The sequence below is a fragment of the Lates calcarifer genome, linkage group LG12, assembly GCF_001640805.2.
Source record: "Lates calcarifer isolate ASB-BC8 linkage group LG12, TLL_Latcal_v3, whole genome shotgun sequence".
In the NCBI taxonomy this organism is placed as follows: domain Eukaryota; kingdom Metazoa; phylum Chordata; class Actinopteri; family Centropomidae; genus Lates; species Lates calcarifer.
The window spans coordinates 27254138-27269845 of record NC_066844.1 but is presented as its reverse complement, the minus strand read 5'-3'; the positions used below and the strand labels follow the sequence as shown (position 1 = coordinate 27269845).

Below are 15708 nucleotides of genomic sequence, written 5' to 3'. Positions count from 1 at the left end.
CTGGAGCACACAGTATTAACTTACACTAATCAACAGAGGCCCAGTCTCCTGAGACGTCCTTTAAACATTAACTTAAAAGACACAGCAAATGCTTACAGGCAGTGTTGCTGGCACGCCTGGTAATGGAAGTGGCTGATTTTTTGGTGACCATTTTCAAGCATAAATTAGTCGTTGCTTCATCCGTGTTTATAATAGTGATGCATGCAAAATCGTGTTTGTACATTTACAGCACACATAGAAAAAACTCTGAGCCAGTTCGTTCAGGTCATCGTTGTCACACTCTGAAGGAAAGAGACTGAACACAGAACGCTGTAGAAATGAAAACTGGTTATTTAATATGACCTTGACTGTGTACTGCTAAAAATCAACACCTGCTTAATGTTGCAGTGCAACTTTCCTTTGAGTTAACCATACCTTCTTGATGGAGACAACAGCTTCCTGTGTCTCCACATCAGTTGTGACCTTGAAGAGCTCCCATCCCTCTTTGATCAGATAGCTCATGTCTGTGTTCTCGCCCATGTCTGCGTCCGTGGCAATGACGTGCCCAACTGGTGTCCCAACAGCCGCTCCCTCTGACACAGAAAACTGATACATCTCTGGTATATGGAGAAGGTGGCCGGAGGTGGACGACATATGGACAGATAAAACAAACAGAGTTAGGTTTAGCACAAAAAAAACGTTGTAGGTGTAAAAAGCACAACAGAAGAAGGAGGATTGGAGAGGACAGAGGAAGAACGCCAGTGGAGGGAGGAAGAGGAAAGACAGATGGATGTCTGGAGGACTGGAGGTGAGGATGTTGGGAGAGAGATGGATAGGGACTAAGAAGAAGGAAATGAGATTTGACAAAGAAAGAGGGGAAGAGAGAGGCAATGGAAAAATGAAGCTGGGATGGGATTATAATGAAAGAACAGCAGTAAGTAGACCTCAAGCAGTTATTGTCAATGTGATAATCACATTCACATAAAACAGTGTAAAACACTCACATCACATTCTTATATTAACAACTTCCTGCATCTGAACACATCACAATGTTTTCTCACCACGTGCTATAATAACACTCATCCGTTACCAACCTATAAAGACTCACACTGGATTTACATTAAAGTATAAACCCTTAAAATAGATTAAAATGTCAAACAATAAAAGAATGCTTAACTGTACTGTGAGTGGGCAGCACAGTGGTGTACTGGTTAGCTCTGTCACCTCATAAGAAAGAAGGTACTGGGTTTGAATCCTGGATCTGACCAGGGTGTACCCACCTCTCACCCAGTGTCAGCTGGGATCAGCTCTAGCCCCATGTGACCTTATTATAAATCCTAAATCTGAAGTTACATTTCAAATGACTGAAAAAAAGACTGGGGGGAATGTCTAAGGTCTGCCAGAGTTCATTATGCACAAGATAAAAAGATAGAAGTAGGAGGATAAAACTTTATTGTTCCCCAGAGGGACATACCGTGAAAAAAAAAAAAAAAAAAATCAAAGTCCTTACATATACAGTGTGTCATCTTCTTTTGCATCTTATTTATTTTGAGTCAGCCTTCCAAACTCTATCTATTCCCCATAGCATACAGTGGAGATACTATAATCCTGCAGGGTTTATCCCTCAGACTGGGTAAATATGATTTACTGAGATGAAAAAAGGATTTAAACAGAAATAAGAAAAGGTGTGTGGAGACATATCAAATACAATCAACCAGACTGTCAGATGCTGTGAGTCCAGCTGTAACACAAGTAACAGTGTTATGCTTTAACTCCAAAAAAGTGGACAAACTAAAAACTAATTATTGTGTAGTTAGGGCTAGCGTTTAGCATGAAAATGTGTCTGTGGTTATAGAACATCACAGTGAAACCTGAGGTACAATCACTTATTATTGTGCTACATGTTCTTCTGTTGGTGCAGCACGTCAAAACATAAACCAGACAGACAGACTGTATTTTAGTGGCACGTTTTAATGCTACCTGTTGAGCATGTATGCACTGAAAGTCATGTGAAAGCCATTTAGCACAGAAACCACCTCACCATCATAAATCTATAACATTACAATGAGGGAACAATCAACCGTATTGATTCAATCCTTTTCTTGCGCCTCAGTTAAAAAAGAATGATCAAATGTGCAGTGGAACGCATCAGTTCTCCACATTTGATGGACTACTTTGTTATGGGCTGCGGGTTTGACTGGCCCATAAATTTAAGTTAGGTGATTTTCTGGGACTACATGCAGGCCGCTCAGTGTGGCTGCTGATGCTGCCTTATTGGTGTCAGCGGCCTCCAGGTTGCAAACTAGATTGTGTGTCTTCTATCATTGTCTCCATGTGTCTGTCTTGGCTTTCACTTTCCTCAATATTTTTCCTTCCTCTCTTAATTCTCTCTTTCACAGTTTTACAGTCTCAGCCATTTCTGCCTCTTCACTCTCTCTGGCAGAGTCTCACCATCTCCGTCTCTCTGTGTAAAGTAAGAGAATGTGCAGGAGACACTCACTCTGTGGGAAGCGCGGCGGGTTGTCATTAACATCTGTGATCACTATGGTCACCGTGGTGGAGCCGGAGAGACCGCCCATTTGTCCTGCCATGTCTGTTGCCTTGACGACCAACTCATAACGATCCTGCGTTTCACGGTCCAAATCTGCCACTGCTGTCATGATGATTCCTAATGATTGAGGGATGGAGGAGGGAGACAGAGAGAGGGAAAGAGAGGGAGAGAGTAGGGAAAAGTAGGAGTAGTAAGTGAGGCCAACGGAAAGGTTACATTAGTGGTTAGCACTTATGCTATAACTAACTACATTTCCCCTCTCAGTTTGAATATCAACTGCTGCTAAGCACTGTATTATGGAGGCACAAGTGCAGCACATTCCATTTCACCTCCTCAGACAAGCTGGATGGAGGAGATTGTGTCATATTTGCGCCTCTGCCTATACACCATTTTATGGCTCAGCTGTATTAAAATGAATAATATATAGGGTCAGAATGAAGGCATGCCTCAACCACCCTGAACAGCATTACAACTCTTCCATGGTGGGTAAAACCACTCAAACCTGAGAAGTGGATTTCCAAAGAGAAAGCAAGGGACATGGAGGATGTGATATAATGTAGAGAGAGAGTTGGGGAGCATGCAGAGAGAGGCAAAACAAGTGACAGGACTTCATTTACTCCACAGTGCACATTCTGTTGCATCTAACAGAGTCAGTGGTCAGTTGAAAACAGGCTGCTGACTGAGGTAAAGCACAAGTCTCCAGAGTAATAAAATATAAAATGTTTTGTCACTCTGGTAAACATTTGTGGTCAGTTTACTACGACCAAACACAGAGAGTCTGACCAATGCTAGTAAAAGGTAATGTTCACTGTGATTTCTGGACCACAATGTCTTGTTATTGTTGTGGTAGGGACATATGACATCTTTTGTTAAGTGTACAGAAAAACTAGATTTGGCTGCACAAAGCACCAGTACTGCAGCCTCTCTTTTCATTCTATATATCTCTGTCTCACACTTTCACAAACTAGCTACGCTGGTTTAAAAGAGACATTTTCCTTGTTAGTCCAGCAGCAGCAGCATCAGTGGCTGGCTGGTTTACTGTGCCATAATAATATAATTCCACTTCACCCCTTGGGATTTTCCACATCAGAATCTATTGATGCATTTCCTGGTCTTGGTGTGCTGTCTCACTCCCAAAGGTTTGCACTGTGTTGGGTACACAACTCACTGATTCCAGTCACACTCAGCCCTGGGCCATCCTCCTATGAGTAGCCAAAATACAGTACATGCAGCACTGGAGTTAGGGAGACGACATGCTCCTCTTTCATCCACCAAAGCCAGAAGGGATGCATCTAAATTAGGGCTGTCAAGAGTAAAGCCCCGATCGGCAGCTAGTACACAGCACCATTGCTCCAACATCATGGTAGAGGCTGTGTGTAGATTACTGTGCATAGTCTGAATTCATGAATTCAGTCAGTTAAGTCTACTTGGTCCATATTCCAATGCACATCACGTAGCCTTAACATTAACCAATTTAACCGAGTAATGGGGCCATGTACACCAACTGTGAAATAGTGCCTCAGAATGGTAATGCATTACATTAATATAAAATAAATGTTCCAATCATTTTTTTACTCACATCAATTGCACTTCTGTTTTCATCTGGCTGGGCAATGGAAATCTAACTCTACCGTGCGCTAACGAAACCAGCTGTCGTGTAATTTGGGCCTTCATGGCCACCGTAAAAATTAAAAAGAGGTAGTGTTCCCAGACTAAGGCGTCAGGTCGCCTTCTGTGCCTGTCACAGTGTTCATTTCCTCTGCCGCCGTGTGCACTGTCAGCAACCTGTCATCTGTACATACTGCTGTAGTAAATACTGTGGACAAATCTAGCATTCAGAAGAGCCAACCACGTGGACGAAACCAGCGAAAGCCGATACACCTCCTCTGCTGTTAATTTTTTTACTTCCTTGTTAATTTGGCCATTACGATGTGGAAGCTTCCTATTTTCCAGTTAGAAGGAGACAGAAGAGGAGGTGGAGGTTTGAGGCGTCACATGCAGGAACTCACACACACACTCACCAGTGCCTAATGCCACAGTAAACTGAGCATGTTGTTATCGATGCTATTTATTACTTTGTAGTATTTGTCATAATCCTGAGAGTAAAAACTCACATTACACAGACTGCAGGTAACTGTAGGTCCCAGATATGTCAGTCTGAATTTTTATAAACCACTGAATCTGATATCAAACACTGTTTTCCTGAATGGAGGATGCAGGATGCTTTTTTGTTTGTTTGTTTGTTTACTTTTTAAATTTGAGTGAATTACAATTTTATATATTTCTGTAACATCATGATCTGCTTTTAAATGACAATAAAATGAAATGTCCCCGTATAGAATCGACGGTTCAGTCTGTAAAATCCCCCCTTCGACTCAGATACTCAAAAACACCTGCAGACAATTCCAGCATGGTGAAAGCGACAGAAGAAACACAGTGACTAGCTGCTCAGTCTGTTGTCAGGGTGAGTGAGAGTGTTATTAATGAGGCAGATTTCGCAGCTGTTCTATCTCCTCTTCGTTTTGACCTTCTTGACTCGCACCTATTAGGCTGGCCCGTCCGCCTACAAAATGGGGAAAGAGGGTGGGTGGAGTGGGGGTCGTGAGACAGAAGCTGGAATGATCCATCCAGTCTCCTGGCTGGTCCCACCAAGGCAGGTCCATTTATCATCCAGGCACACAGGCTGACCAAATCAAAGTGGTGGAGACCAAAAAAGGAATCATTAAAACTTTAGTGCGTTTCCCTGGGGGGGCAGTCAAAGGCAACACCGACGCTAAGCTGCTCCTGAAAGACTGTGGGTCAGGCCGTATCACTCCTATAAGCTCCAGGCCAGCAGGGAAACAGGACATTTTCCATTATATAGCTGCAGGGATTCTTTATAGGGTGTATATAGGGTAATCTGGAGCTGGTGGAACTATTACCCAAACACAAGTGTTGTTCTTGGGTCTTCAGCTTGTGTGGGGTGAAACGTGAACATAGAGGCTTTTCTGTGCTGAACACCCAGACCATTTGGACTGATGATACCAGAAGAGTCTGAACAAAATTGCTTCCTTTTTATACAAAATAAATTCCTCAAAGATAGAGAGAAAGTGGCTCTAAACACTGTGTTGAGCCAAGCAATTTCTGCCATATGGTATTTTGAGTGCTTGCTAAGAGGAGCCAGTAGTTATTGGCTAAAACTTTATAAAGTTGCTTCTTTTTGGCCAATTGATTTTATGTTTTTGGCCACGAATTGTGATTGATCTGGGACTTGTGGTCTCTGAGCTTGAGATTGCTTAAGGAACTGTAGAAAAAAGCACAAAAAAAAATGTTGTGAGCAAGTGCATGGAGTGCCGAATGTGTGGTTGTTATCGTTCTTACCTGTGTGTCTATCGACAGTGAAAAACTTTTCTCCATCCAGTACGCTGTACACCACTCTGGCGCTGCTGCCGTATGTAGGGTCATCAGCATCTGACGCAGTAACCTTCATGACGGAGGTTCCTGTGAAAAAGAGACAACTAAATGTCAAAAAAGAGAATAAAAACTTCTGAGCCTCGAGGCCACTGGGGAAACGTTAGACAAGTGCTGCAATCCAAAAATGTGAGTTTAAAGCAGACTCAAAGAGGAGGAGTTGATACATAGTGCATTAGGAAGGGCAGATGTGTTGATGTGTGTGTGTGTTTGTTGTGTGTGTGTGTGTGTGTGTGACATGTTGCATAAGGAAGGGCAGATGTGTTGATGTGTGTGTGTGTGTGTGTTTGTTGTGCGTGTGTGAGTGTGTAGAACTCTAGAACTTCTGTCTTTGACCAGTGTGAGTTTCAGACCTTGAGAGTGAGGACATTTGTACTAAAGTGGGACACAGTGTCTTTCAAAGAGCTGTACACTGTTTGCTAAGGGGTGAGGTCAGGAACACAGTTGTGATAGTTAAAGTTGTGGGTTTGAGAAGGCACCATGTCAATAAACAAGACTCACAAGTATAAAACAGTAATCTGTCAGTTTGCTACACACCTGTGTGTTCATTCATGCGCACTGGTCTGTGATTATACTTGTGGGAGGGAGGTTAATGCATTTTAGTATCACTGCACCAGGTAACTATTTCATCTTTATGCACATCATTTTCCAAACACATTTTTTGATGTTTCAAATTACCTTTTCACTATACCGAGGCTCACAGAGCTGATTCGCCTCTCATCAGCACAGAAGTTGCGCTACAAGATGAAAGGGAACGTGCAGTCATGAAGTCAACATTATCTCTTCAAAGACTGTTAGAAGCTCAACAAATCTACAGCAAACAATTACTGGTGATTACTGGCACTTAGGCAGAGAATACAGTCATTTCCACATGAAACCTTAAAATTGAGATTTGTGGAGCGATGGCATTTAAGATATGATTTTCCATCCCCGTGTTGTATATTTGTCAACATTGTGCATACACAGCAAAATATGGAGGCGCATCTCTCCATTCAGTCACACATTTTAGTTAAAGCTTAGTCTAAAGCCTGTAAAACTTAAAGGTTCTTCATTTTTTAGGTTAAGAAACAACCCTATACCTGCCTCTGAGCGGGTGAGTGCATTCCTTTCTATAAATGATTTCACTTACAGGAAAAAATAAGATAAAAAGGGAGGCGCTCCTGGGCTCCATGGGTCCTCAAGGACAAGGAGTCAGTCTTTGTCTCCATCCCTCTGGCCAGTGGTATGGGTAATTACTGACAGCTGGTGTTGTCCACCAAAGGTCACCGCTGTAGCCCTTCTCAGAGCCCTGTCATGCTACTGTCCAGCCACATAATGGCCGTATGCTAATGATGCTAATTAGTGGGAAGTGTCAGAGCACTGTTTGTTTCCTGTCATCCAACGGAGCTCCTAAGGGGGAGAGAGGGAGGGCAGGCCGGTGGATTATCATTAAAGTCACCCGGCCATTAAATCAGACCGCTCAGATCACTAGCCTGCTGCTGTCACCTATAGCGCTCTTTTGTTCTCCATGTATGTAGCTAGGAGCCGGTCTGTCTGCATGCTAACATATAGCTAGGATATGATGTGGCACTCCACCTGGTCTGAGATACCACTGAAACAAATGAGGGTGTGCTATTCTGAACGACATGACAATGTGACAAATTAGCTCAAAGCTAAATTATCCTGAGAAACAATTAGTGTGAAAAGGGATAAGTCTGGAAACGGACAGACAAACGGATGGATCAGTGCTTCTCCGACATGTGCAGCACCAACAAATCATGAATTCTGGTACTGTCAACAACCTCGTGTGGTTCTCAGTTAAATCCTGATATATTGCAGCTCCCAGTGGATTCAAAGCGCTGCATATTAACGAGGATGGGATGAGCTTTTAATTCATATTCTGAGTCGTATCATTCCGTCATTAACTCATCCAAATATGCAAAAGTACACACCAGCCTGATCCTTAGAAGATCAAGATATGCTACATCCCAGTTGGGGGATGAGTGAGATATCATTCTTATCGTATTAAAAACATAAGGCTGTATAGAGGCTGGGCATTTTCATTACTGGCAACAGGCAGGGGTTTGTTAATTCTGCCTACCTGGTTGGCCCTACCGCTGTGGGTTCAACAAAGCCATTTTCATCCATGGGATTACTCCCTTATCTTAATTTTCCCCAGGTAACAATCAGTTTGACGCTCAGCTGTTTCTGGGTACTGGCTGGCAGCAACGTCAGATGGCTTGGAAGAACCATATAAATGCAAATGCTTCTTTATTGTGTTTATATTAAAAAGAGAAGTGAAGCAGTGAGTTTGGCACTTAGGTTCTTATTAAAGCTCTGGCATGAATCAGTGTTTTCAGTGGGAAAAGTCATTACTTACATTATCTGTTGGCATGGTGGGCGTCTCACTTAGGCAGATTCTACAGTTGATAGACTTGTGGGAATTCAATAGAAATTATTGACTTTTTGCAGATTGGAATGTAATGCATATAGCAGTAATAGAATATGTCTAATGGAGAAAAGCTCCAGATATTCATTATCTAAAGAGTTGTTTTTCTCTCACTAACTAAAACCTGAGTCACAAATTGTTCTCAGATGAGGCAGACAGTACTGCTGCAATAATAATTTTAATGACCAAAATATACAGGTTTGTCTCTCTTTATTCCCCCTGATGGACACATTTGTTTGGGCTGAATTTGTTTGGTTATGCAACAAAACTTTCAGTATCACATTCTTCACATATCCATGCAACAACAAGACAAATTAAACTGAATGGCACGGTTAATTATACCTCGTGATACTGCTTCAGTTTCTTTTTCTTTAACTGCAGATTAACACTTAGGAGGAAATTATTTTGCTGACACCCAGTGGTTAATGTTTTCACCTTGCTGCATTAGTGTAGAAAAGTGTGTATTTATTGTAGCAGAGTGTGAGATATGTGTTGGGTTGGGTTTTCTTACAGGTGCAGCAGAGCTGACACATTTCTGACGCACACCTGGTCAGAAACCGGGCAAGGTCAGAAGTGCAACTGTCGACTGGAAGAGATGAATCAACACTTTTCAGCTTGGAGTTGAGTTATTCTATAAACGTGTGTGACCTTAATTTTGCCAGTAGTTTGAGCCAAGTTTTGACACTTGTTTAACAAATACTGTAAATATTTAGTCACCTCACTTACTCGTGCCTTCACTGCCTCTGCTTAGGGTGAGGCTTATGTATGCAGCCTGCAGATATTTACACTGTGGCTCTCGACATTAAAACAATATTAAAAGAGGGAAATCAGCATTGTGCTAATTTTCCTATGCTAATTTTCAAATTTAACATAGCTGATTTTCAGTATAATAATTGGATGGTGAAAATTATAATTTTGCTGTTTCCCTAGCGTTCATCAGAGCATTCATGAGAACAACTGTCTCTCCCAGTGACTTTCCTCACCATGGAGGACTAGACAGGCTTACACCATCTCATTGCTCTGCAGTTATAATGAGGATAGGGCCTTGTTATTCCTTGTTAATCCTCTAGCAGAGCAAACTGACTGGGACATAATTGGGGTTGAATGGCAGCTGTTTATTACACATTATTTTCCATCTTTATTTAATAGTTAAAATTCTATTGTTATAGTGTGATAACCCCTCTGTATGGCATTTAAAATCCCACTGTGGACATGAGATTAATGGCTAATTAAATCAATAGTTGGGCAGTTCTAATAATTATTATAATGGGTGAAATATCAATATTAATTTTATTATTACTATTGAATGGCTGCAGCAGTTATTGTAACTGGTACATGCAGCTTAGAAATGATTGTTTTCTACTGATTAGTCTGTTTCTTACTGGAGCACAAGGTGACAATGCTATAACACTGTCATGGTGGGAGGAACATAAAGGGAGCAACAGTGGCTCCAAAATAATAATACAGTAATACAGTCTGTGTTGCAAATGGTATTTAAGCAGTGCACGACATCCCTTGAAGGATAATGTAAATAATATTCAGATGAAAACTAACCCATCTGATGGTGAAATGGAGTAGGGAGGAGGGATGTTTTTGGGGCGTGGAGGACTCAGTGGAGGGTGGGTGACGATGGCTATATACTGAGATTTATGCATGAGTTTGGTTTAATGGTATCAACACAGGCTGTCGGAATGGCTCCCCACACCATTTCAGCACTCTGGGAGAGATGGTTCAATTACCGTGAGGGGAGCTGGAGGAGTGCGCCACGTGTGAGACACTAGACTGACAGCTATTTAAGAGGCAGCCTCGTAAAAGAGATTTGTGCCTATCTCAGCTGGTGCTGTACTGGTGCGAACTTCAGTGGAGGGGTCTAACGGCTGCAGCACTGAGCCTCTTTCCCACTCCGACCCGCCTTAATCTGCAGGACTGAGTGCTCCCCGCCTGCATTATGGATCATTTAGTAAAGCCATAAAAGCTGAGGTGTTTTCACATGAAAAGTTATTTCTTCACTACTTCTACTGTGATTCATTCCTCTCTCATCCACATAAATGCCCCAGGAGAGAGAGAGGTGGGGAGAGAGTGAGGGAGTGAAAGGAGGGTGAGAGAGAATCAAGTATAAAGGGAAGAAAAATCTGCCATGTCATAAAAGCCAACGGCCTGCTTACATTGATCCTCGTCGAGATCTCTACACGGATTTAAGGATATTTTTCATCTCTCCTGACAGAGGTTGTAAATCTAATCTTTGTTAGCCTTTGAACTTGTGTTGTTTAATAGATGGGATCATTATTTGTGTGTCAGCTTTAAATCTCAACCTCACAATACGTTCAAGCATCTGTCTGAAGAAAAATAACAAAAAGTTGTCAACTGTACCTGGAAAAACAAACATCACTGTTAGTAGTTCTTTTAGTACATCAAACCACATGTATATGTACATTATTTGATTTGAATGATGCCTCCCTCCCTGACAGCCTGAAGGCCAGGTATCAACATGACTTTTCTTGCACAATGTAAAAACAAATAACGTCCAAGAAACTAAAGACAGTGTCCACGCTTCTCTGCTACAGTAATGACAAAATGAGAGCTTTAATCAGTTTCACAATTGTGACTATATCATGCTGCTGTTGTCATACACATCGTCCAAGCCTCTTCACACACTGAATCACACTCTCCCTCTGCTCCCCTCCCCCCGCCCACACACTGATTCATACACATGACCACACACACAGATGAGCCAAAATCAATTATGTCAGGCACTGTGGTCGAGCGCATAATGGTGGATGTTACTGGTCATATACATAAAGGTGGCTGGCAGAGAATATTGATTGTAAGTTGCTCCTGTCTTGTCGCATTGTTCTCTCCTGTGATCCCGCTGCTCCAAATGTCTCATGTACTGTTAGCATGACAGAACCCGGCTGTCCAAACGGTGACTGCAGCAATTTGCAGCCTCCTGGGTAACCTCTCTGGACCAAAGCAACCGGAAGGGTGATTATTACTCTAATCCCCTTGCGGAGTTCTCACATTACATACAAAAGGAGTGGATGTGGGTTTATCTCCTGTGCTGAGTGTGTGTGAAAGAGAGAGAGAGAGACATCAAAAGAACAGGAAGAGAAGACCAAAAGAAAGAAGACATGTGTTGCTTGTTTTGAACAACTTATCCACAAAGGAAATCTCTACCTAAATGGTTTGTTTTGTTGCATTATAAATGAATTCCTACAAAGTTCCTCTTAGCTCTCTGTCTTAAACTATGAATTCCTGTGTGTGTGGAGATCAGCTGCCAAAACAATTCTGAGAAAAGTCATTTTGACTGTCACAAAAGTTCCAACAATACTGGTCAATGAGTAAAAATGAATTTTTAAACCATGACTGACCAGGACTTTAATCTGCCTGGTGCTGTTCTCTGTGTCAGTTACCACAAACATCCTTCAAATGTCAGACATTTTGTGCATTTTGTGCTGAAGTCTGACATCAATGTGATACTTTTGTGTACAGGGATAGGTAGGGCAGTGACCTTCAAGAAGACACTGAAAAAGCACATTTCACAGTTCTTCTGCGCTGCTCCCTGAGCTTTCAGTCTCGTCATTCCCTTTACCTCAATTTCAGGTACTTTATGAAGTACCTGTCTGCTAGATATCTTCTGCAGCAGCAAACCTGCCCATACACACAGCCCACAGCATATTTTATGTGTCAGGAAACTGTGGTAGTGATGATATTCCGAGACTCAGCGTTTGATACTTGAAATCAATACAGTTTCCATTAAAATAAACATTTGGTCAACAACAACTACAAAGCTACACTGGCATTTACAGAGATAACATGCCTTGAGCTACAGAGAAATGCAAGAAATTCTTGGACGCAGACGTGAGCTCAGTAGATAAAAGGTTTTAAAACAGTGTCCTGCTCTATCTTTGTTGTTTAATGGCCATTGCGGTTTGTCAATTTCTCCAACTTGGCTTCACAGATCAGACTGTGTCTTTGATAGAGAATAGGATACTGTCTGACACAGCTGCTGTGCTTCTCTGAGCTCTGTCTGTTGTTCCTTGTGTTGGTAATTCTACACCACATCAGCTTGTATCATTAGAGGATAATAGCTGAGGATAGCGGTCAGCTTAATGTCCATTATCAGGATGCTGTTTGCCTTCCCGTTGTTCTTTGGACACTGTGACTTGTCAGTCAGTGTTACCTGAGGTTTAGAGGCTGCGGCACAGACGTCGTGTCGTGCCACATCTCTGCCACTCAGAGGTCCTGAGGTCCTCTCTAATGGAACCACATCAATCACAGGATTAGCTCCGTGGAAACTTTTCACCCCGTTGTGATTCCGCCATCAGGAGCTGCTCCTCCTCGCCACATTTCCGCCCGACTCGCTCGCTGTCACCTGACCTTTGAGTAGTAGGAGAGGATGTCTGCTTGAGTGGCTAAATGGCTTCAAACCAAACTAACTGTGCTAGATTGTCAGTCAGCTTGCATAAAGACAGAGAAAAAACAAAACAAAACTGAGTGACGGATGTCTTAGTATGCGTGTTGTAACATGGTGTAATGCTGATTTCAAATTAGAAAAGGCCTGTCTTTATTACTTTAATAATCGCTGGGCGTGTGGAGCATACGCATTCGCTTGGGGTGCCACTGTGCCACTGCCAATAATCTCTCCACAGTATGTCTTCTGGATATTGTGTCTAAAAACTCAATCTATCCAGTACTCAACAGTGGAAGATGCCAAACCATATGACTATGTAGAATTGTGGAAAACAAGACCAGCAGCAGACCAGTTTGACATTACTTTAGCCTCTGGGTTTTTTAAACTTTTGAGGTCTAGCTCAAAGCTGCATAAATATTTAAACACTGACTGTGGCTGGGGAAAACCAAACGGAAAAGAGATGGATCCACTTCAAATATTAATGATGAGGCTTTCCAAAACATATACATTAGTCCAACATATCATCCGACGCAAGCAAGCTGGTATCGACAAGTAAGCACAACGGAAAAACGGAAAGGTAAATTCAGTGGCTGAATTCTTGCAAAAATCAATTAATGCTGTGAGATACACACTGCGTGAGGGAACAGGACAATCAGTAAGAAGTATTTTCCCATCTCTGTTTAATTCCACAGTCAGTTATTTAACGTAGTGCCTCAATACAGATGTTCATTAAATTTCTTTAAATAAATATACACATTAAACCTTGAAATGTACTGATCCATTTGTCTCTAAGGTAACAAGACAGTCATAATGAATATCATTTTCATTAGACAAATATTTTATTATCTTCAGTTAAGTGGGTTTTGCAACCCTGAGAGCACCATTTTAAAGACAAATCTCGCCTGCCTCCATCACCTCTCAAGCATCTGAAAGCTTTGCTGCAAGTAAAAAAAATCAAGCCCAGTACTACTCTGGGAAAAGAAGCATTAAGAGCAGAAATAACACATCTGATTAACAAAGAACCCACAAAAAGCTCATTTTGAATATAAAACCAAATAATTAGTGGAAGTAATACAACAGAAAAAAAACAGAATTCACTTGGAAACAGACAAAAAATAACTTCAACTAAATGATATAAATAAGAAAACACTATTCCTAGCAGACCAAACAGATCAGATCTGAAAATTTAAAAATACACAGCAAATTAAATGGAATAATTAAAGTATTAATACAGTAAAAGCAGGGAAACCCACACAGTCTCCTCCACAGGTTTTACACCAACTTATATTAAACAAAACACAACTCAAATTAAAACATCAGCTAAATTTACCTGCTGCCTCTCACTGAAGAACAAGCCAACATACCAGCACCTGAAGTCTTAATTGCACATAACAATTTGACCACTATTACAACACCAGGACCTGATGACTTCCCTGCTGAGTTCTACAAATGTGTCCTGACTGCTGCATTTCTGCATTTCAACACACTGACGTAACCTAAAACAGAACTCCACTCAGATTCTGTCATGCTCATCCTGAAGCCCTGCCATCGATTAATCATTCTCTTCTACTCACAGTAATAACACAGACATACAGTTATCCAAAACCATCTCAATGTAAACTCAGCCTGAATTTAAAGCTGAAAAAATGAAAAGTTCCTTCCTTGTCATTACAAGACACCATCAGGCTGAGATCCATCAGACCGCACTCCACCTACCAAATCACCTGTTCTCCATCTAAACATACTTTTCCACAGCACCCTGCTCATACATTTCCCATCCGTTAGCATAATGATCCAAGTATCTACAGCAACACACAGCAACATCTTCAAAAACTAAACTTACTGTACAGTAGCTCACCCTCATGTATCTGATCAAATGTTTACTCTGTTCTTAATGAGAAGATCAAACTTGCTCTCATGTCTGAACGTTAAATATAAAGCTGGAGCAGGCAGGCATTTAGTTCAGCTGGAAGCAGAGGGAAACAGCCTGGCTCTGTCCAAAAGTTTCAGAAATGAGCTATGACATGTTGTGTAGTGAGCCTGGAGGTTCTAGTAGGATTTTTTTACCTTTGGACAGAGGCAGACTAGCTGCTTCCCCCTGTTTTCAGTCTTTACTCTAAACTGAGCTCCCCAGCTGCTGGCTACATGCTGATGGTTCGAGCTCCACAGTGTGCATGAGCATTGATCTTTTCTGTACAAAAAGGCATCCACATTCTTCCAAACTGTCCAACTGTTGACTCCTCCTGAACATATATACTGTCCATACCTCACTCAATGCTTACGTCCACATACACACACATATTGACACATTATGTAACTTATGGAAGTGGCCTCTCTGTAAATGTTACTGGGACTTTTAGGATGACACACACTGACGCTTTTTTCCAGAGATGAATTAGAGGTATTATATAATGAATGGATCTGTGCCTCTAACTTTACCTTGCAAATGGACACAAGGCAACATTAGCTTTTAATATTGCAGGTAATTTACATTAATGATGGGTCCAATTTTATTCAGAAAATACAAAGGATGATGAGCCATAAAGAGAAAGATAACCTGTTGGATTGCAGAAAAGCATCCATTAATCAAACAGACCTATAAAGCACAGTTTTTGGTTTCACAGTACAATTCATCTTTATCTCCTTTAAACCTGAAAAACACTGAAACATGTAATAAATTAAAACTGTTAATGCAAGAGGCATTATTTGTACATTAGGCCAAAGGCAGATGGAGGATTCGCTGCTCTAATGCACCACTATATGAGTAAGATTTATGCATCTGCCCACAAATATAAAGATGTTTCTTTGACCAGACAACAGCACGTATCCATTCATCTCCACAACCTGCTGCTCGTGTGTTCAGCTGGGACAAGTGACCAGTCCAATCCA

The 15708-nt window shown here is 41.5% G+C and overlaps 1 protein-coding gene across 1 annotated transcript in view; it reads right to left on the bottom strand.

Moving 5' to 3' along the window:
- Positions 1–15708, bottom strand: part of LOC108902125 (cadherin-22) — a 134963-nt gene that overhangs the window by 36123 nt on the left and 83132 nt on the right. The window contains exons 5-7 of the mRNA XM_018703869.2: positions 5891–6010; positions 2480–2647; positions 415–596 (exon numbers count right to left, since the gene is read on the bottom strand). Coding sequence (XP_018559385.1) covers positions 415–596; positions 2480–2647; positions 5891–6010 — 470 coding nt within the window. The remainder of the gene's footprint in view (positions 1–414; positions 597–2479; positions 2648–5890; positions 6011–15708) is intronic.